The sequence below is a fragment of the Columba livia genome, chromosome Z (genome assembly GCF_036013475.1).
Source record: "Columba livia isolate bColLiv1 breed racing homer chromosome Z, bColLiv1.pat.W.v2, whole genome shotgun sequence".
NCBI classification, from domain to species: domain Eukaryota; kingdom Metazoa; phylum Chordata; class Aves; order Columbiformes; family Columbidae; genus Columba; species Columba livia.
In genome coordinates this window covers 26,737,277-26,760,839 of record NC_088642.1, presented here as the reverse complement: position 1 = coordinate 26,760,839, position 23,563 = coordinate 26,737,277, and the positions used below count along the sequence as shown (strand labels likewise).

General features: G+C 40.8%; 1 protein-coding gene across 6 annotated transcripts in view; it reads left to right on the top strand.

The window, feature by feature from the left end:
• Positions 1 to 9,859, top strand: part of LOC102095315 (chondroitin sulfate proteoglycan 4-like) — a 63,860-nt gene extending 54,001 nt beyond the window's left edge. For all 6 annotated transcript variants that reach the window (XM_065045214.1, XM_065045216.1, XM_065045212.1 and 3 more), the window contains 3 exons: positions 293 to 465; positions 3,758 to 3,941; positions 4,363 to 9,859. In XM_065045214.1, coding sequence (XP_064901286.1) covers positions 293 to 465; positions 3,758 to 3,941; positions 4,363 to 6,416 — 2,411 coding nt within the window. In that variant the 3' untranslated portion in view covers positions 6,417 to 9,859. The remainder of the gene's footprint in view (positions 1 to 292; positions 466 to 3,757; positions 3,942 to 4,362) is intronic.
• The last annotated feature ends 13,704 nt before the right edge of the window (positions 9,860 to 23,563 follow it).

Here is a 23,563-nt window from a genome sequence, read left to right as displayed (position 1 = left end):
TGTGTTGCTTTAGCAGAAGCTAGTCTTCAGCGAATACATGTGCTGAAGAGAACTATACTTTTTTCATTGCTGTAAAACAAAGGTGCATCCTACTTATGGACTTTTTGATTGAAAAAGCTGTGTAAGAGTTGTAACAAGAAGGTAACTAGAAAAAGGGTAAGCCTGCTGAGCTTATGTAATTAAAATTCTAAGTAGAATACCTAGATAAGAGGTTGGGTTGTTCAAACAAAACATACCTTTTGAGAAAAATTGCTGTTGCAAATCTATGGTGCTTACAATTGACATTTTTTAGGTTCCAGGAATCCTATTTCACGACACGATCTGAAAGCTGTAACCAATGATGTGACCAATGCAGGAAACAGAACTATAATTTTTGTGATTGTAGCTTCCCCAAAACTTGGAAGGCTGATCAGAGTAAATTCTGATAACACCACTCAGGAAATCCTCAGTTTTACACAATCTATGGTAAGCATTTACTTTATAATAACTAGTTCAGAGGTAGATTGTTACTTCAAAGGGCATCTCAGTTGCTTGTTTTTGTCTGATCAACTTATATCTGTTAAGTAACCAGGCATATGTGACCCATCAGTGCAGTCACCCAGACTTGCTGTGTCATTAAATATCTGGCATCTAGTAATAAGTGCAAGAGGAGCCTTTGTTCCCCTCTGCTTGGATACTAGCAGGGTCTTGGCAATTTCCACTGTTTTGCTTGTAACAGTATTTTTCAAGAAGAGCTGATCTGGTGCCATTAACCAGCAGTCCAAGGTTGGAAGCCTTTAGTTTTTGGCAGAAGGAGTAGCCTTTTGCTCTATGAAAAGTCCAAGTATCAGATTCATTTCAGCTGTATGCAATCCTCATGAGTGTCCCCAAGTGGACTTTTATTGACTTGATTGGCTGTGATATTAAGTGTTTAAAGAATCTTAACTGTGATACAGGGCCACATACTTGAATGACTAAAATGTGGCAGCTCATGTAACTTAACGGAAAACATTCCTTTGCAACTGAAAAGAAATTACTTGTGTCTGTGTGCAGTATCTGAATACAGCTGTGTGCTCTGCGTGCAGTAAGTTATTCTCAGAAAAGTTAAATGGGCGAGATAAAAGGAGCTCAATCTCCTGACTTTGCTGGAGGAAAAATTAAGAGATAATTTGGTCTTAATCTACATTTACAGATTTTAAAAGTGGCTGTTTGATTTAATATATGAAGGAACAAGAAAAATCTGTTGGCCAGGAATTGAAACTTGACCAATAAAACCTGGAAAAAGGTTGACATTTTTATTAGTTATCATCAACTTCGAAATATCTTAGTTAGGTTCTGTGGTGGAATGAATCTCCACTTCAAATTTAAATATCAAGATGAACACAGAATGCTTCTCATAACACTGCGTTGAAGTTCCATTACGTTATTGGTCATGTTGCAATAGTTGATGAGTTTTGTCTTTCATTATGAGGGAGATTAACTGGTTAAAGACACGGTTCCCTTCTGTTCCTAAAATGTGTGATTTTTATCAGCATTAGATGAAACGGTTACGCATGTCAGATGGAAAAATCTTTCAGCTAAGGTTTTGAAGATTTATTATTATTTTTTTTACCCTTTTTGCTTCTTTACATGTGTTTGTCAGGCAGTAGAATGTCAGAACATGCCACTTGTTCTCTGTAGCTTTAGTTCTTACTAATGTATAAGTAACTTTCATTTGAACTTGTGCAAGGATTTGAACTGTAATAATGTCTGTGCTTTACTTCTCTGTCAGAGGTATTTGTATTGGCCATTTTCACTTCAAACAAGCAGAGCTAATTCACTTATTGCAGGTAGAATAAGGTATCCTAAGCAGCTTGCTATTTATTCTGGTCAAGAACAGTTAGGATACCATTCCAACCAAGAGAAAAGAGATCCTAAATAAAGTTTCACTGTGTAGCATGTTGTAGCCACATGAAGTTAAATATCAGTGAGAAAATGACATGGGTATTACGAACATTGTATTTTCATATTGCAGCAAGCTGCAATTTCTTCATTATACTTATAAGTTGTTACAGAGGTAAACACAGAAATCCTCACCAGTTCCATTATCTTCTTAGCCTAGATATGAGCAGGGGCTTGCAATTTAAAAAAGAAAGATAACCCTAGTAAGATTGATACTAAATGCCATTGAATTTTAAGAACATATGTTGTGCCTGTTCTTGTTACAAAAAGTTGCTTTCTCCAACTTGAAGTCCTAGCGGAATCCTTTGGAAAATTATCCTGAACCAACATATCCTTTTATTATCAATTTTGTTTGTTTTGTACTGTAATAGCCATGAACAATTAAATAAAGCATAAACCTGGACACGGGCATGTATTAGTAGGATTTTATCACATCAGTCTGAATTTTTTATACAATGAGATGGGATGGTTTGAACCACGTAGCGACTGCTAAGAAAACTGACCCTGCAAGCCCAGTTTCCCTAGTGATCTCTGTGGGAGCTGTTGCAGTAGATTCAAGATTATGACTCTCTGTAGTCACAGCTCAGATTCCGTAGTGCTGAAGTGCTTAATCCGTCATAGCAGCTGTTTTTTTTTTGTTTTCCTTTTTTCACAGCTTTGAAGCATGTGTGATGGGAACATGTGCTAATTAGTTCCTTCGGGGTGTTTGTAAACTATGTAGAGTATGTTACAAATAGTAAACTTAGAACTGGCATGATCTCAGACAGAGATCTCTCTGGCAGTTATAAACTAAGACATGCAAACCAGGTCTGTAGTTGCCTGGGAAGCTGCCAAGGACTTAATAGGTAAAGCTATCTTCTATTTAGTTCAGTCAACAAATTATCAAGCAGACCAGATGCTGAACTGGCTGGATGAGATTTAGTAAGTGTTCTAGTCTTGTGGTTATTAGGAATCCTATTGTAGTTTCATTGTATCGATCTTAAAGCTCAGGTGTATTTCTAACTGATGAGAATCCTATTCTGAAAATACTCGTTTTTGCTGTGGGGCCTAAAGAGCTAAGTGATTGTATAAATATGTGTTTATCTGAAGATTTACTTTACTTTGAAGCTTAAATCCTCATGGTGGGACTGATAGGATTCTCTTGGGTGTGGTGATCTGCAAGGTCAGTGAAACCAGGTGTAGGACAAGCCAGGTTCCTTCCTGTCTCTTAGGAATCCCCTTCTTGCTGGGATTCTGAAATTTTCCACCATGCAACCCCATCAGCTCTTTGGTTATAAACAAGAGACAGTGGTCACTGCACCTCCTTCTGGTTTCCATAATCTCTTGCCAAGTTTCCATAATCTCTTGCCAATTATCTTTTGCTATTCACCATAAAACATCTCATCAAAGTCCCTCTCAAGCCTTCAGTCATTAATACACTTTTTCAGGAAAATGAGTCCAGCCCTGCTGGCATCCTTAGCAAGAAAAAATCCTAGACATACGATAGTCCAATTCACTAAAGATATAGTCCAGCTGAGCTCTTGTTCACCATTACTATTGCTAGTTTGAGATGAGTTTCTCAATGTTTTGTATCTCTGTTCTTCACATAAGGCCTTTACTGAGTATTTGTACCTTAGTAGCGTTTCACCTACCTTCAAGTAAGCCCATCTGGCAACAGAAAATCCATCTTAAGAGGAATGCAAGATATTTCAACGTAATTTACATATACACTGTGCATGGACTGAGGTACAAAGGCCTCTCTTGAATAATGTTCTTAAGATTTTCTTTTCTCTCCTTACACTTCTGTGTTTAAAATGATTAACCTCTTACACTTATGGCTTTTCTTTACCTGAAACAGGTGGATGAAGGTGTGATTATCTATGAGCACTTACATGCTGAATCAGCTGACTGGAGTGCAGAAGATTTCTTTATGTTTACTGTCTCCTCTCCACCATCAGCTCTAGACCTTCAGGTGTTCCATATTGTCATTTCCTATGAAATTTCCAGGCATGATCAGAACAGCTGTCTTTTGGCAAATACAGGTAAAGGTATTGTTTGGGCTCCGAATTGTTTTGGATCTGTGAGTAACAAATGACCAGAATACTTTTGTCACAGAGTGTAGTGTAGATAGTAGCTTGGAAATCTGCATTACTGAAATTTACTATTTATGTTTGATCCTTCCTACTGCTGTAGTGGGTATTCTCCGTTTTGCTCTAATGGCAGGTGAAAACACTGTCAGAAGCTTTGAAATACTGATATTTCTTTAATTCTAATGTGTCCATCAGTATAAAATCTTGTCTCTTACATGTGACTGCGTTTTAAAAATAGTGGTAATCATATGGAAATCAAGGATACCATGAAGGAGAAACTACTCTGAGCATTGTCAGTGTTTGATATCTAGTTTTTGAAATATTGCATCTACAAAATGATCAGTTTCTAAGCTTATCTTTTCCTTTCTGCTAGGTGCCACAGTCCAGGAAGGAGGTAGAGTATTAATCAACAAAACAAATTTAGATGCTTCAAATCTATTGATTAAGCTACCTGAGGTACAGCGCTCCATGTATGAAGTCTGGTATCAAGTTGTATCTTTACCCCAACATGGCATGATTGTTGTTGGAGAAAGAAACATTACCAAAGAAAAACCTAACTTCTCCCAGTATATACTGAACAAATTTGGAATTGTGTATGTACACGATAATTCTGAATCACTTAATGACAATTTCACTTTTGCTGTTTGGTTAAACCTAAAGAGCAAGTCTGCAACAAAGCCCCATAGTGAAGTTTTAGAGGAGGTGTTTAATATCACTGTTGTTCCAGTGAATGACCAAGCTCCAGAATTGAAGACTAAAAATCTGCACCTGAAAGTCCTGCAGGGAGATATGTCAGTGCTGGGGCCAGAGAATCTGAAAGTTGAAGACCTAGATAATGCCCCAGCTGAGCTCAAATACACCATTGTTAGCAACCCCAATAATGGTTATTTAGCAATGAAAAGCAATCTCAGTGTCTCTATAAAGGATTTCACACAAGCTGATGTCAACAGTGGTAAAGTTTGGTTTGTACAAGATGGAAGTTCATCTTCTGGGGTGTTTTATTTCAGCGTGACTGATGGTAAACATCGCCCTTTATACAAACTATTCAGTCTTGAAGTCATACCAGTTGTTCTTGTTCTGGTCAACCTTACTGATGTTGCACTTCCACAGGGCCGGACATCTGTCACTATTACTAACATGCAGCTTTCAGCTGTCACAAATGGAAGAAGCACTAATATCATGTATGAAATAACTCAGCCACTCAAATATGGGCACCTGATGATTGGAAATGAGCAGGTTACTAAATTTGAGCAGGCAGATTTGTACTCAGGAAAGCTGTCTTACCACCTGACAAATCTCAGTGCATCCAAAGAAGTACTGGAGTTCATGCTTTTCACTGCAGAAGGCAATCTAACAGGGCAAGTGCTGAACATTACAGTGAAGCCTTTAGTACAAGTTGTACCTGACATGCAGATTTCAAATCAAGCAGCTTATAAATTCAGAAGCAGTGACCTGGATGCTTCTGAGCTAGCTAACTTGACAAACAGTGATCCTAGATTTGAGGTGGTAGTGCCTCCATCTCATGGAAGGATTGTAAAGAAAAGGTTTGTGAATGATGCCGTGTTTGAAGATATTCGGACATTCACCCAGGCTGACATTGATAGTGGTGCTGTGCTTCTAGACATAGATACGAATATGACAGGCATTGACCTGTTAAATGACTCGTTCACATTTATACTCAGGGCAGATGCTGTGCAGCCTGCCTTCGGCCGTTTCCAGTACTCCATCGTGCCTTACAGTCCTCCACTTGTGCAGGGTTTTACAGCTGAAGTGCCTTCCATAACCAGCACGACCACTTTAAAGATGCACACTACCTCAAAGGGTGAGGCACCAGCCTCTTCTCAGAAAGAAGAGCCCACAGTAGCACTGCAGAATCCTGGACCAACCTTGTGGCCAGGGCAGAGTCGCTGGGGAAATCTACATGAGGAAGGTCCATTGCTAAATCTGGCAATGGAAACAAGTGGATCTGTGGTGACTGAGACCACCAACCAGTTTAATGGCAGGAGTCCCAGAGAGCAAGCAGCTGAAAGCAGCAACCCTTGGTACACCATTATCCCCCTGGTCCTGGTGTCTGTGCTACTCATTGTTGCTGTTATTTCTGTGTGCGTTTGGTTGATGTGTCAGAAGAAAGAGAACACAAAACCACTTGTCAGAAGTCAAATGGGTGCAGTCCTTAGTAGTCCAGATCGATGTCTGGAACGGAGCTTGACTGTACCCAGTGTTACAGTGACTCCTCTCCCGAAGCAGGTTGAGAAAAGTACAGCCTCAACGTTCATGGCAGCAAGATGTGAACAGCCACTTCCTGCAGTGGTTTCTCCGACTGTAGAACACTCTCTGCAAAACAGCTGGTTAAACCTTGATCCTGAAATGATCCAGTATTGTCGAAAAACAAACCCAACTTTGAAGCGCAATCAGTACTGGGTGTAGTGGTGGTCAGTTTTGGTCATGCTAATTGATGCAGTATGGAAAAGAGAATATACATGGTTGACATGTAAGTTGTTCTTTATTACATTTATTTATTATAGGTCAAATGATGAACGATTTGTTAGATAAAATCCAAATGCCTGTGAAATAATAATAATAAAAACATTACTGATTACAGTGGCCATAAAATAAGATTTTCAATTGGTACTTCAAAATTCTCAATTCAGTGCAGAATTTGGCCACCTAGATTTTGAGTGCACCCTGTATATGCAATATTTTTTTATTTCCCATGGCAGAAGTAAAATAGAATGTTCTGTCATGGATTATATATTTTTAATATAATTACTTTTTTTGAAGAACAGTGTTTGCTCTAAAGGTCTTGTATTCTTTCCTGAACCACCACTTCTATTTGAAGAACTTCCAGCTGTTTGTGTAAGTAATTGCCAAAGTGCTAATCTCAATAATGCCATTTTGACCTTGAAGGCAGTTCAGAGGCCACTACTAAAGAAACAAAGCTGTGATTATTTTGACAGGTGTTCATCTGGGTCACTGAACTGGAAATCTAGAATTCAACTCAGCAACAATAGTCCAGTAGTGATAGCATGGTAAAATACCCTTACTGTGAGTTGTTGTTTGTTCTTTTATTTTTTCATTTTCCTCATTTGATACCAATCTCTAGCCTTTAAAGTCTGCAGACTGGTAAAGTGCATCTATGACCTCTAATCCACATGGTAAAAACTGTGCATCTGCCAGTCAGCCTGTCTGCTGAATTATCTTTAGGCTTAGGTTGTATCTGGAAGTGCATACCAATATTTCCTGGTCCTTGGGCTGAATTTTACCTTTGGTGAAGCAAACACAACTCTCTCTGGAGTCTGGGCATTCAAGCAGATGACAGTACATAGAATTAGGTCCTGTGCTGTGGAGCTACTGACAGAAACAGTCCTGCGAGGAAGTACGTATTCTGAAGTTTCACAATTTACTCTTCGTCTCCTGGAACGCTGAACACACATGACTTACACACTATGACAAGTATTACCTACTCTGATTTTGCTCTGGTGGTAAAATGTCCGATGATTTCTCTGCAAAGGGAATATTTTTGTATTATTGGAAATTCAAGCTCAATAGTGATTTACAAAGGTCCAGTCTTTCTTCCACTGAGGACGAAAACAAAGTTCTTGTTGACTCCAGAGAACAAATGGACTTCAAGGGAATGGTGCTGTGATGATAACCAGTCTCTTACTAACCACTGAGCTTCTCATCTATTTTTTTTTACTTTTGCATTGTTACAGCCTCCAGGTAGCTTCTATGTTAAAACACTGTGCTTGGTGTCAGGAGGCAATCTTAGCACTGCGATCAGTTAACACTGGAATAATGTTTAAGTTTTAGCCTAGGTACTGCAGCTTTTGCTTTGATAGAATGGGTATATGAACCTCAACATCCTTGGTGCTATTAATTTCATACTACTTTGTTTTGGATGATTTTTTGTTATTGCTGATGGTTAGCTGTGTTTCTGTCTTTTGTATATTTCAATAATGTGAAATTTTCACCCAAGAGGAGGGCCAGGTTAAGTTTCTGCTTACTGCTGTGTTCTGGGAACTAACCACAGGACCAGTGGGGCCGTCTTGCTGACCTTCACCACCTGTGCTGTGGTCAACCATGATTCTTCTGCATTGTGAAGCAATGTGTTTTTCAGAGCCCACTTCAAGGAGAAAAGTCTGTGTAAGTGGAAAATATGCAAGCCACATCTTCACCTGGTCAAGTTAGTTGGGCACTAGAGATTAAAGATATGCACCCTTTGTATGCTCAGACTAACATGTGAAAAACTAAAAAGCCTGATACACATTTTTTTGTTTTTCTGTCATTACCATTTTTTGCCTAATGTCAGTGTGAGGCGGTTTGAATTCAAGCAGTGTGGTCAGTGTGAAATGCTGGGGTGTTCAGGTGGCCCAGCTGGTCTGCTGCAGACATACGTTGTGGACCTTTTCTGCTTTTCCAAATAAAATCTTTGGGACTGTTTTTTGGAACTCTCAGACACATAAGTGGTGCTGCCAGCCATCGCAGGGACAACCCAGCATCTTTACTGAGCTGCAACTGTACGTCTGTTGCCATCCCTGATTCTGAGACCTCTTCTTCTAGCACAATGCAGACTGCAGCATCCTCCAGATCCCAGCTGTCAGCAGAGCGTTTGCTACAGCCTGCCTATAATACCTTCTAGCTGGTAGCAGGAACCTGATCGCTTTACACCTCCTCCAAGACCTCACTCCAAGGAGGAGCTATAATCCAACACTTTTCCTGACACTTAAAGAAGCCTGTCTCACATTTCCCTACAACTGAGACCTTCTTGTCAACAGCAGAAGAGGTGTCATACTCCAATACCTTCTGGGAGACCAAGCAATGTGCCTCTACACGGTACCAAAATATTGCAGTGCTGAAAGCTGCTCAAGTCTGGTGACAAAGTTCACACTATGGACCTGTGACAGGCTGAACAGAAATACGGAAGTGAAATGTGTGCTTAGTGAGATTTTGCTAAATTTATCTTTGTAAAGACAAGTAAGCTCAAAGCCGCAGTGCTCAGTGTGCAGTGGAGGTGGAGTGTAGGGTTGCTGTAGTGCTGGCAATGGTAAAAAATGAGACCATGACATGATTGTGACTGAGTCACAAAAAACAGCAATGCAATTAGAACTGACAACTGAATGAGAATTCTTGAGTTGCAGCATGTGCATGCTCTGAGCAAGAAATCATACATGAAAAATACAGAAATGTTAGCATTTATGCTGACTCTTTTGGCTTCAGCATGATGAGCTGAACTATTGTTCTGTGTTTTGAAAATGCTTTTGGCTAGCAACAGATGTTCAAGGGGATCAGACACTATGGAATGGTATTTTGAGCATTTGAGCATTTGATTTTTAAAGCATCTCGGGGTTTTTGGTTGGTTTGTTTGTTTTAATAAAAAAACCCTAAATGCGAAATTCATCAGTGAAGTGTGCCAGCATTCAATTTTCTCCCTCAGTTGGTGCTACTGTGAGACAAGTGTGCCAAAATGCCTGGAATGTTTAGACGAGAACTTTATATGGATGTAAGTATATTGTGTCAGTGATTACTGGATTTCGTATGAAATGCAGAGGTAATATTGTAACTGATATTGAGGTGGTAAAACTCACCAGGATGAATCTCATCCTGGGCTTCCTGAATAGCAACCTAGAAAGTCCTCAGGAAAAACATTTTGTACTTATGGATTCTTTTTGTGATTCCACAAATGTACATAGTTTATGGTCAGAATCTAGTTTGAATTTGTTGTTTCACTTAACCTTGAATTTATGTGTTTTGTGTAGCAAAGATGGGGTTTATGAAGAATTCCCTTTCTTACCAAATGTAATTCTAAACTGCAGCATGAAAGTGCCTTGAAGACATACATAAAATCAATAAATTGTTTTGTTTATAATCCACACACTTAACATTTTTGTGCTTTTTTCAAAGACCTGGAGAGTACTGCAGTCAGTGCAGAAACACAACAGGATCCCATTGCCAGTAACAATGTTTTTCCAAGTTTTGTGATGTTTATTTATTAATCTGCACATGTGCTGCGATCTCTGTGGTGCTGTGCCCAGCGTTGTGCCTCTAACATAATGCACTTGGCTGGAACAGCAGAGACATCACACATCTGCCTGGCTGTGTTCAGCAGTTGCATGCATGTAGCATCAAAATAAATGCATTGATTTGAACTTGCTGAAACAGGACTGCACTGGGTTTATTTCAGTAGGTTTTTCTGTCATCTCACTGTGTGTGCTTAGAAGATTTTAAAATATCAAACCCTTAAATGTTAATACACTAGCACTGTTTTGACATTAAAAACTCTGGGTTTTTTCTTTTCTAAAGTTTGTCAGATTATCTTTTATTCTCAGTCAAAAATACACACTCACTCCAGCCTGACGCCAAATGGATTGTGTGACCTGATTTTGATGTTTTGTTAGCCAGAACTTAGCTGGTTAGTAGTTGTTCCTGTAACCTGAGATAAGGAACTTTTTTCTTGAGATGTGAGAAGCACTGGTGGCCTGGGGAGCAGCTTCCCCTGCGCCGTGACTCAGCGTCCTGAGCGCAGAAATCTGTGTCAGCAGCGGCGGCGCTGGGTCCTGGGGCCATGCCCCCCCCAAATCCCCTTTGCGTGACTTGGAAAGTGTTGGTTTGGGAAGAAAGCCGGGCAGAAGTGATCAGAAGTATTTTATGGTTTTCCTTTTATTAAAATATGAGCAGCCTGTTACTGCCTGCAAGGCCAAACTGAGGAGTGAATCTGCTTACGTGTCCTGAGCTACAGGCTCGCATCATGCTTGCACCATTTTCCAGTCAGTCCTTGTGATGTTACGTTGAAGTACATTCTCTGAATATTTTTAAACAGGCTGAAAATAATTGTCCTGGCACCTTCAGTGGAAACTCTATTAATGTATCTTCACTCATTTCAAGCTATATGATTCCTGCCAGACCTTGCATATCCCAAATGCAGTCCCAGAACAAAATGTTCTTTCATTGCCACTGGTGAAATCCATAGTTTCACATCTGTTTGTAGGAGACCGTGTGGTGAAATGCTTTACGTGATTGCTTCCTCATTTCCAGTCTTGCTGCTTGGTTATTTTTGTGCTAATGCTTTATACATGCTAGTAATCACTACTTAGACGCGAAGCTGTTTGCAGACAGGTTTTAGCTGCAAAACCTTTGTATGGAATTACTGTAAGAGGAGCATCAGCTCTGATAAATTTGAGGAAAAATGAGAACTGAGGAGATTGAGCCCTGGTGTGGGGTAGTGTTGAGTGTCAGAATTTCCTGCAACAACACAGACGATAGATGAGAATAAATATGTGCAATTTATAGAGTGTGATCGATCACGGTGATTTTATCCAGCTAAAACACTGTACAACTTCATCTTGCATAGCAACTTTTATATAAGGTACATGAAAGCACATTGATGAGGAAATTCTTGAGAGAATAAAAATAATTCAAGGAATCAAAAGTTCATATTTCATATACAAACACATACTCAAGTACATTTAAATGAAATTGAATCCATAAGAGAGAGGTACGTAGGGTTGGATCGAGACATGGCAAAGCCACCAGGGAAGCTGTTTTGGTAGCAGGAGGTGCTGAGGAAGAGGCTGGTTAAGGTGGCAGAGGAAGGTGGGAGGGTGGGTCAGAGACAGGTTCTTTGGGGATGGATGGCGTTTTCAAAACAAGGGGAGGTGATTTGGAAGCAGACCCATGGGCTTATTTGACAGGCAGAGGTGATGCTGGGCTGTGCCTCTGGGAAGCGGGTGATCATCCACCACACAGCCTGGGGAGCTCGCCTCACTGCCAGAGAGGGGGAAGAGCAAGAGTCAAGGTGACATTAGAGGAGAGGCTTGTGCTTCATGGAGGTGGCAGGAGTTAGCAGCTCAGCTTGCTTTTCTTCTGCTTCCCTCTGCCTCTGGCAGGAGATGCAGGAGAAGTAAATCTCCTGTGGCGTGAACATTCTGAACATGGACTTACAAAGGTGGCTGACTGTCGAGATGTCTGGTTGTGGGGATTCATCAGATCAGATCGCTGAAATCTTTCCTTACAAAACCACCACTCAGGCTTGCTGAGCTGAGTTGCCTAGGGTGTAACTCAGATTTTAAAGCCTGTTAGCACAAGTACTGCCTTAAAAATAGACCTGCAATGTTCCTAGTGTCTTGGTCAAAGTGCAGAAACAAACAGGGTGAACTTGCCCCAGGTTTGGAATGGCTGCAATTGCAATTAACAATTAATGGTAAATCCAGTTATCTGCAGCCACTGAAAGTGTATTTGTAAGTAAGGCAATGGAGGTCTGGATTTTGAGCATGGAGCTAAATAATGCAGATTACTATGGACCTGAGTTTAGCCCTTGAAAGAAATGGAAGTAGCTTGGGGACTGTTCTTTACACGTGGCTGCACAAAATACCGTTGAAGAGCAGATCTAGGAGTTAAGATGAAACCAGGCTTATAAGTAAGTAGAAGTGGTACCAATCGGCCAGAAGAACAAACAGCTGCTACTTTTTATCATCTTTTAGTCAATCTGGATTGTCTGTTCAAGGTTCTCTATGCAGTATAACCATCAAGTTGCCCATTTTCCCTCCCTAAGTCACTTTGCTCCTGGTTGTAGGACATAGTTTCATTTAATCTACCCTGTTGTGCTAATTCCCAGGACTGTGAGATGTTTCTTTGTTGGTCCCTGGTCCTGAGTATGGGGTCTGCTCTCAGAAGCCCAGTAGTTCTGTGTGTGTTGCTCAGTAGCCAGCGGGCTGGTAACTGTTGGTCACCACTGATTCGAGTTGTGTCATACTCTAATCTGAACACACAAGTTACACTTGTATACTCCATTTCCATTTCACAAACTCCCCAGAAAGTCTGCAGGTTTCTAAAACGTGATGTCCCTCTCAGCGATCCCACAGCTTGGGAAGCAGCTGCCTCTACCCCCGATACCCAGCGCAGCTGCAGCACATGTTGCACCTCGCAGACCTCAGTTATTTGGCGGGCTGTTTCATGCCACCCCAGGCTGTTTCACAGAGAAAGAGCAAGAGGCTTCACTGTGTTCAGCCTCTCTGCACGGCTTCAGCTGTCAGGGAGGGGTCCTCTCCTGCTTCTTGACCGGTGCAGCTGCAGAAGGAGGTGCCCTTGGGGGCCGCTGGGTAGCGGAGCTGTGTTCTGCTTTCACCAGTTCCCCACTTCCACCTTGCTGGGAGATTCTCAGGCGGAGTGCTGTGAGCAGAGGACAGCGCTTTGCTAAGGAACCTCGGTGGACCCATGTTCTCCTTTAGAGTTTTAACTTCATTTTTTTCTTTAAAAAATATATATATATATATATTTCTTCTGTGTTACATGGAAGGGCGACCACAAATACAGAACAAGACTCTATAAGCACATACATAGGTCAGAGCCCCTGCTAGGAGCAATTGTAATAGTTTGTTTGCAAACAGTGCATCACCTCCCAGGCATTAGAACTACCATGTATATAGGACAGATGTACGTACCTGAACCCAGCTTTGCATGTTACAGCAGTGAGTGTTTATGTTGTTGTCAGTTGTGGATGTTGTAATTTTATTCGAACAATTCTGACTGCCTATGAGATTTACTTGTTTCTGTTCTGGGGTTGTTACATGGTTTAATACTCAGTGGTCACAAGTCACCAATATGTGTTTCTTTAGCTTATGGGAAAGTTTGATCAGAAGCTGTTCCAGTACATGGATTTTGGAACAGAAAGTTTCTAGCACTTCAAATGGTTGAAAGTCTTTGTAACTATCACTCCAGAGCTCTTGGAGCTGTTGAGTGTATTTCAAGGAATAGCATGGCTCCCGTTGGCAACTTCTCCAACTTTTGTTGCTTTGGGAAAAAACAAGCCAACCCTTCTATATATGGGTAGCTGTTTTCCAGTAGAATAGTTAAGTAGCAAAATCTATTTTGCCCTGCCTTCTTCATACTCTGCTGATGGTGTGACACACAGATCTGTTTCTTTCTTAGCTGTTGATATAATAAATGAAAGATAGCAAAAACGATGAAGCCGGTTGTTTGTGTGGCCTGTGCAGAGTCCACTGAGACTACAACTGCCTTTCTCCAGCAAGTGAAGAGCAGCTGTAGCTGGAAATGTGTTTGGGATGCTGTACAGGGAAATCATCCAACTGGCCACACTGACAGCACATGCTTAAGAAATACCAAAGGTGAATCTAGCAAATATCTCAGGAAGCTCTTTTATTTTCTTGTTTACAGTTTCCACAGAGGAACAGAACTTGTTGTTTACTATTAGGAGATACCTATATTTACAAAGTACTCCACTGAGCTCCATTTTTTGTCCCATGCTGTTACAGAATGGGTGCCAGAAGTGACTAATAGCTTCCACACAAGCACGTGATTTGGAGAGAAGGAGATGCCTGACTCAAAGTCTCTGTGATCTGCCTTTGAAAGTTCCCCAGACAGAGGAAAGAGCATGGCCTCTCATGCTTTCAGAGCAGACACAGAACTCCTACATCCTCTGAAATGAACACAAGCGTTGGAAATGCAGAAAGTGACATGGTCAATCTGTAGCCTGACTGGTTGGAAGTCACTTCTCTGTGCCAATTTTATCCTTCAAACCTAGATCAGGGGATTTTCTCACAGGGGTGTAATGGGAGCAAACACTGCTCCTGCTTAGTCACTCCCCAATACATAGAGTGACATATATGAGCACTCACAAAACCTTTGATGCTTCCAGTACCTGGAGTCCTGGTGGTGTCTGGTTTGGCTGGGAGAGGTTGAAATTAGACTGGCTATTCTTCAGGCTTGTCTTGGACTTACCCCCTCCTCAGTGATGGGGTAGGTGCGTCAGGACTGGCAGTTCAGAATAGCAAATTACCTGAACTTTTCATCATTCTGCCAAATGTAATCCCCAGTACAGCTGTTATAGTTAAGCTAGACAACTGTATTATGTCTCAAAATCTGTTAATACTCCTGTTTCTGTCACTGAGCATATATGTACAATTGCTGAAGAGTAAATAAAGTCATGGCACCTTGCTCTAACTTACACCTTGTCTGGGTTAATAAAATAAACACATTTCCTTGCCACTATATTTGCAAATCCCACGCACTCTGGTAAAGAGTTGTTGGTGGCAGGTAGGAGTGGTGATTGGGGTGTTCATATAATACTGGGGAAATCCACGTTTAAATGTTCTACCCATCTGACTGAAACAACTGTGCCCCTTTGCCTCCCTGGAGAGAGCCCAAAGCTGTGAGCCACAGGTACTCTGCAAAAATGTGAAATCAGCAAGGAGACAGAACCTGAACAATGATTTAGGGTGCTCTTCAGGGGATCAAGACTGCGGTGAATCAGGACAGTGCTCTGCCCTTTCTACCACTGTGTGCAAAGAGCAAGGGAAGGGTATGTTCCACTGCAGGGGAACCTTCCAGGATTTTGGGGAAAACAGCTTGAGCTGGTTTAGCCATTGCCTGAGTCACTGACTGAGGAGTGGTGTGAGACTGTGCTGAGGGGTACTGCCCTTGTCCTGCAGCCTTCATTCAGCTGGGAACCAACCTCCCTTTTGTGATCCAGACCTTGTTCCTTCCCTCTGGATGGGTCAGGCAGCTCCAGGCACATTTCACCAGCTACTGCAAAACCCTTTTTCAGATATCTAATGCTCCTTTGCACTGTGTGCATGAGTTTGTGTGTCTAACTCACTACCTTTCAATTTTTTTTTTTTTTTTTTGTAATATAAGGCCACTGACTCCCACTGTAGTGTTGTCTAAGCATTAAAATCCTCTTGGGCAAAGACAATGCATAAATTTTCTTCTCCAGAGAACTGCCCTTAGATGTCAGTGACAAGGACTTTTTTCCCTCATTGTTTTACAGCTTTTTATTTTTTTGTGTTCTGTTTTCAGATAAACAGTCCCATAGAAACCATATCCTGTATTTCTCTACAGTCTCAGACGAAGTAATTTTTCTGACGTTTTGCTGTCACACAGCAGTTACCCGACTGACACATTTTCCCATTGATTTTGCAGCAATGCTTACTCTGTTTTCAAGTTTTATGAGTTACATTCATCTATGGCTGCTCTGTCTTGACAAGTTTTTTCACTGTTGCTGCTCCAGCATCAGTTATTCTAACATCCGATAAAAGACCCCTGTTGGCAGCAGCTGTGAATCTACCACAGCAGAGTCTCTTTCTCAGATAGGTACAACACAAGATCACACTCTTTTTTATAACCCACTCTATTTTGGAACCACTTTACAAGAAGTTGTTTTGGCTTGCTTTTAAAAATGCAAGAGACAGCCTTCATAGAACACTGACTGAACTTGTTTTAAATGCTGCTTTTAAGAGCATAGGAATAGTAATATAAGAGTGAAGGGTTCAACTTCAAAATCTCTTGTGATTTGCCATCAGGTTTCACGCATTTCAGAACCTAGTTCTGGATTAATATGAAAATAATACAGCTGCAAGCGTATAAGATGCAAATAGGTTAGGAACAATATTGCCGAGCCCAAAGAAAGGCTCCTCTTCAAGCATAAGTGAGAAGGATGTTTAATAGGAAGGTGGTATAAAATTTTATCAGCTCAAATATTTCATTCAGTCTGCACAGCCATCTTTTACATATGGTAAGGATGGTGTGAGGCGATGATTATGCATTGGAACAAGATAGCACAACAGGTGTATTAATATAATGCAGTCATCTCTTAATTGAGTTTTGTGGGGTCTCATGGGGTTTCTTGGTGTCCCAGCTGTGCTGGAACTCCTTATTGTTGTAAGATACCTAATTATAATCACTGATGATGTGGCACTGAGCCCAAAAGTTGTCAGTGGTCCTGCTTTCCTTAGCCTCATTAATAAGGTGGTAATTTATTAAAAGGCTCGCTGGAAGATGAGGAGCAGCAAGACAGATGTAGTCTAGCTTCCCTTGGATGTGTGCAGTCCTACCCTTCATCAGGTTCACCTTCAGCACCTTTCCACATATCCTACACAGAAAATCTTCAGTATGTTCTATGGCTCATTCAGAGCTACACGTGTCCTGACAAACCAGCCAAAATGTGCCAACACACTGGTCGGATGGCTACTGCATCTTCAAATAGAGAAGGTGCTGACTCAGGCCTGTCTTTCACTCACCATGAGATACTAAATTGGGCTTCTTTCCTCTTTTTGACTGGCAGTTTTCAATGAACTCGTAAGAACTTAGCATCTTTGAGACCTTTCACACCTCTTTCCAAATTGGCTGAAGTTAGGTGTTGCACTCAAGCTGGAGTTGGGAGGCAGACAGGCAGATGGCATAGTTGCACAGGGCTTGTTCCCTTAGAAAACCAGGCTAGAAAGAAGAACAATTCAGAGAGTCCAGAGAAGTTTTCAGTGTTGCATACACTGAAAGACTTGAATGTGTAAAATGGTTACATGGAAGAAATCTGGTAAAATGATGTTATGTGGACAGCTTAAGAATGAGAAATTAGGGTCTAAAACATGTTCTGGGATTGTCAAGGATAAATCCTGCTATAGTTTCTCTTCCTTGTGGTACTCTTAGTTATTGGGCTTTTTTGTTTTCCTTTTGACCCCCTTTCTTATTTTCTTTGCTTCAGTTTTACTGGGAGACTGGGCTTCAGAAAAACCTCCAACCACATTCACACATGCCTGTATCTGAGGAAAAAGACTGTAAGTCAAAGGGAAATTTGCCTCCTCATAAAAAGCAGTGACATTAAACAGGAACTACAAATGACTACAGATTACAGTAGAAATGAGTTCAGCCTGATCATCAATTCAATTATTTAGATCAAAGAAGATAACCCTTTGCTCTGGTGACTTAAGGAAGGAGTATTGTCTCGGTACGCACTGATAAGAGTGAAAAAGAGGAGATTTTTCATTGCCAACGTCCATGTTTGAAAAAGTAGTGGAAGCAGGAAAGGAACCTAAAACTAAGTGGATTGGTGAGGGGGAATATTTGAGGAAATCAACCCCCTCCCTCTTATGAGAAGAACAGTAAGCTGCAATTATTTTGCTTTACAATTGGTGAACTCGAGTATTGAATCAAGCCTTGTCAAGCAGAAGTGTACTGATGAAAACATGAGGTAAAAAAAGAATGGCCAGCAGCCAAGCAAAGGGATCTTGCTCACCTCATCTGTTTGTGGAAGGGGAATGAACACTGGTCTATCTAGATGCCCAAGCACATCCTTCCAGGCACATGACACACAGTCTCTCTTCCCTGGCCTCTGCTTTCTCCCATCCCAACACTTTGCAGTCTCTGACTCCAGGGACTGAATGTACTGCTTGTCTGAATACAGACTTCTGTGGTGGTGAGATCAAAATGTGGTCTTTCATTCAGCTCTTGCCTATCTCACGCTTTGCTCTGACAGGCAAGTTGGAGCCTGGAGCTCTCCTAAGTAATAAAAGAGCTGTAGTATGCTCTTTACCTCCTTGGTTTTGGCTACTATGTACTTATTCTGCTAGACATTTTTTGGTCTAACTGAAGATGCCTTATGTTTTAAATGTTAGCCCTAGTGTGTTCCACCAGTGTCACTGCAGATGTTTTTCTCAAAACCTAGTGAGGCTTTGGTTTGGGATGGAAGCTAAAAGGCTGGAAGGAAAGAGCAGGGTGGGAAGGGTTGCCTGACACTTGGTTAGGCTTTTGTTAGCGAATACTTACATTGGAAGAGTCAAGTAACTTTTGCCTGCACAAAACCCAGCAAGGGCAACCCTGGCAGCACCGTGCCCCAAGAGAACGGCAGCTTTCCTGCTGCACCATGTGGACCTGCTTCAGGTGCTTCCCCATTTCTGAGCAGAAGAAATTAATATTCCTTTCCAAAAGGAAATGACACTGGCATTTCTTCCTGAGTGAACTTCTTATCTTACCTTAAAGAGTAAGGCAAGGAAAAGTCTGCGACACTGGAGGAAAATGTTATAGCTGTTCTGTCCTGCATTTTCACGGTATCGTGGTCTCAGCAAATGGAGAAAAGCACGCTTTATTTATCTTTTTGGTTTAAAATTCCTAAAAAGGCTATTTAGCCGCAATTTATTGTCCTTGATGAAACAAGGATGGTAGTCTGAACTGAATATCCAGAGAACAGGTGTTCATATAATTGGAAATTACCAGAGTAATTAGTAAAGAGGCCAGAATCCTGGGAGCATATGCAGTCTACGTAACCTTTCCATAATGAATGGGCTCAATTTAGTTTTTCAGACCATTAAAGTGTGGAAGATTTCTGGTTGGTTTGATAGGGGATTTTTGTTTCCGTCTGGCACTCTCTCTGTGCCCCCAACCCCCATAAAAGTGTTGGGAGACTCGCTAATGTCAAGCTTCAGTATTGCTGTATTTCTAGTATTAAACCCCATATGATGGGTGCTGTATGCCTATCTTTAGATACTTAGTCTGGAAATAAATGTCAAATTAAATTAGAAAATATACAAATAAAAGCAAGTTGACACCTTTTAAAAATGCTGCTGTTTTGAATTGTGATAGTTAAACTGCTGAAAACAGTGCAAACTATTGCAATAAATGAAGTAATGGGGGAAGGACACTGTTAGATCACGGCCTAAGAAGTAAAAAGGATGAGTCATTCCCAGGATAAAAATATGCAGTATACTACATTATTATTATGTAGCGTGATATGTCAGCAAAAGATCAGGCTTGAGAAAATTCTTTCAACTTTTCAGTCACAAATTAACCACTTTTTTTTTTCTTTTTTTTCAGGAAGAACAGGTTTGTAGTGGATTTTTGTTCCTGTTATCTGAGTGGAATTTAAATTAGATTCACTAAGTCAGTAGTTTTATGCTTTTTAGAGTCATTAGAGTATAACACCATCCCCTTAGAAACCTGTTTGCAGTTCAGTTACAAACATAAGTAAATCCAAATGGGTGTTTTTCAGGACCCTGAAATGCTTGGTTTGCATTGGTGACAGCAAGAACTGTATATTTAAACATACATATTCAAAGCAGAGTATTTATATGTTTAGAGGGTTATAGCAGAGGAAACAGCCTTAATTTTACTAATAACTTGAAAATATTTTCAGTGTGACCTTTCGTTTTCAAATGTGAAAGACCAGCTTTACCCTCTCAGCTTCACAGTGGATAACGGATGACACGTACTTGACGTACTTGTGGTTAGTTCTGCCTGAGATCTACCCATCATGAAACCTAACAGTTTCCCTAACCAGAAATTACTGATGGTCACTTGTTTTCGCAGGAAAATATAAGCTTCTGTTTCATTCATGCTTATTTCAGTTAAAGTTGATGTACTAATGCCCTTTTTAAGCAAAAGGAACGTTTTGTATTCTAGAATCAATTCCAGCTTAACAGCATGCAGGGATGTTAACAGAAGCAACTCGAATTCTGCTCATACAGTCCTCACATATCAGTTCAATATAAGCCCCAAATACTTTCACATTTTTTACATCGTTTTTGATCTGTGGTTCCTCTGTGCTCACTTGCTTCAAAAAGAAAGAAATAATAAGATAGTAAGATCAAGACTTCAGAAATCCTGGCTTCTGATCCTAACTGGCACTGGTTTGGTCAATGTCTCTATGTGAAGTGCCTTACTGGGGGGACCATTTGAACATATCTTCAGGGCTTAAAAAAGAAGGTATCAAAGAACAACAGCAAAATAAATGCATATGCATTATCTTCTGTTTGCCCCAAACTTCTTGAGCAATAATCATCTTCACTGAACTGACACAAATATTTATGCCTTCATGTTTTTATGAGGATTTTGGAGCTCTTTATTTTGAATGAAACAACGGAATTCAGCCATATTCCTCTATTGGAAAAGTGGGAGATCGTGGAAAGTGAATTGCTGCTAAGAGGGAAACATATGAGTGAGAATAAAAACCGGTCTGAAAGCAAAGGTCCCTGCAGGAGTCTCAGCAGTGGGCTGGGGTGCAAAAACAGATGTACTGACTTGGCTGAGCTGCCTTCACAACTCACATTCTTACTGTCTCTCCTGCAAACCACCCTGGCGTGCAGCACGCAGATGGTCCCGTGGCCCGCAGTGGCACCAACCCCCTCATTTTCCACCACAGAGGCAAGAAACCATCTGCACCACCACAACTGTACGAGGTCCCACACCTACTCATGCCTTTTCCATCCCTCTCCTTGCTTTGTTCATCTTGCTCAGATTATACAGCTTAGTCTGCCTTTCTCCTCTACAGTTCATGCCACCTACATTGGTAACTCTCTTTAACTGCATTTACCGGTTCAGTCTTCCATATATCGAGCTACTGCTGCCTCCTGTAATGATGTTTTCTTTTTCCAAGTGTGGTGTAATCTCAGACAGTTCATTGTCCAGATTTTTCAGTGTTAAGAGAGGTCTTAAATATAGGATTAACATCTCTTCATGGGCATTAGAAAAGTTATAATTATGGCAACTGGAGGAGAATGATACCTGCATGTGTCTGAATCTGTCCTGTCAGTTCTCAATGATGCCCCTTCCTTGAAATAAATGTGTTCTCTATTCACAGGATATAACCATGCTACAGCCTCAATAGGTTTCTGCTCCATGTGTGTGTGTAAAATGCTATTTCATTTCATGCACTGACAAAAAAAAAAGACTATTTACCTGCTTGTCATAGACCCTGTCAAAACAAAAGAATAACACTTGTGTGACCTTGCATGCAATGTGTCTAATGTGGAGAAGAACTAACATTCAGGTTTTCTTAGTAACTCCAATATGTCAACATTTCCTGGTTGCAATAGTCATGGGTTTCTCTTTCATCAAAACATGATGAATTGGGCAATGTGGCCTCTTGCTGGGCAGTCTGGAAAGATGAGGCTATGAACTGCACTTAAATTGCAGCTGAATCCACTGTTGCAGATTTCCTCTGTCCTCCACGCCCCCAGTGTTTTCTTTTCCCTTTAGTTCCACAGGCACCTCTCCTTTTCAATTTTATTTTTCCATGATCTGATATAGGGTTAAGGAATGGAAGGGAAACACAGAGGGAAAAAACAAGGGTGGAAAATATCAGGAAAAATCATTGCACAAGTGCTTAAATAACAAGGCACTCTTGAAGTGCACAAAGAATAAGGTAGTCCTTTTCTACTTCTTTTTTTTTTTTTTTTAAATCATTTATTTATATAAGACTCTTGTTGCTTTAAGTGAATGATGCAATGAGTAAAGATGACTGCCTACATGCTGTTTGCTTTTTCTGAAACTTGCACCCCTTTGCTTCATTCTGACAGAGCACAGGCTGTTAAATGTGTTTGCTACAATTGTATCTGAAGAGCAAAATCTGAAAAAACAGCAACCATTCATCCAATTTTCAAAACAATTGTTCATTTCTTGTATGCAGTCTGCTCATAAAAATATAAACAAGAAAACCTCCATTGATTTCTTTGGATTGAGTTGCTGTTGACTGCATTTGTTCTCTCTTCCCATCCAGGAAAAATGAGTTTTAGATTTCATTCCAAAAGCACAAGTACTCGTCAGTGCTTTGATTTTTTTACTTTTCCAAAGGCAAGTTCCATTTTCCTGTGTTAGCTGTCCAGAAAGCTGTGTGCTGGGGCTCCCAAGTCCCACCTCTGCAGTTATCAGTTCTGATGTTCCACTGGAAGGTACAGGTGGAGAGAGGTCTCACATCATTTGTGTCAACCTCAGAAGGAGGACGGACAAGGGGGACTGAACCCAGAGTTAAGTCAGGAGGCTTGCAGACAGCAAGGCATTACAGTGAGGGGTTCTAACATGCTGTGTTGTGCATCTTCTGGAGCACATTTAGGAGCCACAGGACCGTTTGTAGATACCAGCTATTGTAATCATAAAACCTGAAGATCACAATTACAGAAATCATTGAGATAGGAGCTCATCCTGGTGATTACATCTGTGCTGGTAAATTAAGCATAACAGAGATGTTGTTCTGGGACAGAGGCAGCTCCCATAGCCTATTGACCCCAATTGCCTTCCCAAACATGATGGCCACAACTGGAAATTACCATGCCTAGGAAATTTTGGGAGTCAGTTTGTTGTCTTGGAACAAAACCTTGCTGAGGATGATTCTAACGATGAAACAGCATTGCGTGCTGATGCCTAAGCATATCCCACATTACTATTTAACTCATTAGCACATACAGGTTGTGCTTAGCCTTGTACTTCAGAGCAGCACTAACCTCAGTACGCAGCTGGTATAGCATGAGACAGGACAACTTCACATAAATTTTCTGGCAATGTTTGAGGACTTGGGCCCTATGTTTGAGTAAGTACATAAGATCAAAAATCTTAAGCCTCTTTGAAAAGAGAGATTTTTCCCCTGTGCGCTGGAAGACTCCAGTGGATGAGATTACAACACAGAACAGCAGTGCCCTGTGGCTCACAGTTGTATATTCCACTGTTCTGGCATCGTCATGTCCCAGCAAACAATAGCCCCAATCTTCTGTGGGTCTGCAAAGTCCTCAGGGAGATTTCCTCATATGAAATCAAGTTGGGGTTCTGTTCATTGTCAAAAAAGATAAAAAACTATTCACACCAGCAAAAGACAGAGACAAAATGCTTAAACTAACAGAGAATGATAGAAGAATGTGTAATCCCAGTCACTTCACAGTCATATAAAGCTTACTTCAACGAGTTGTGCTAGCCAAACTTTCAAAAATACCTGTGTTTCTATGTACTATCTGTCCTGATTTCCTTGACACTGAATTTTTCTGCAAGACAAGAAGGGAATGGCTTTTTCGCTTTTTATATTTGTG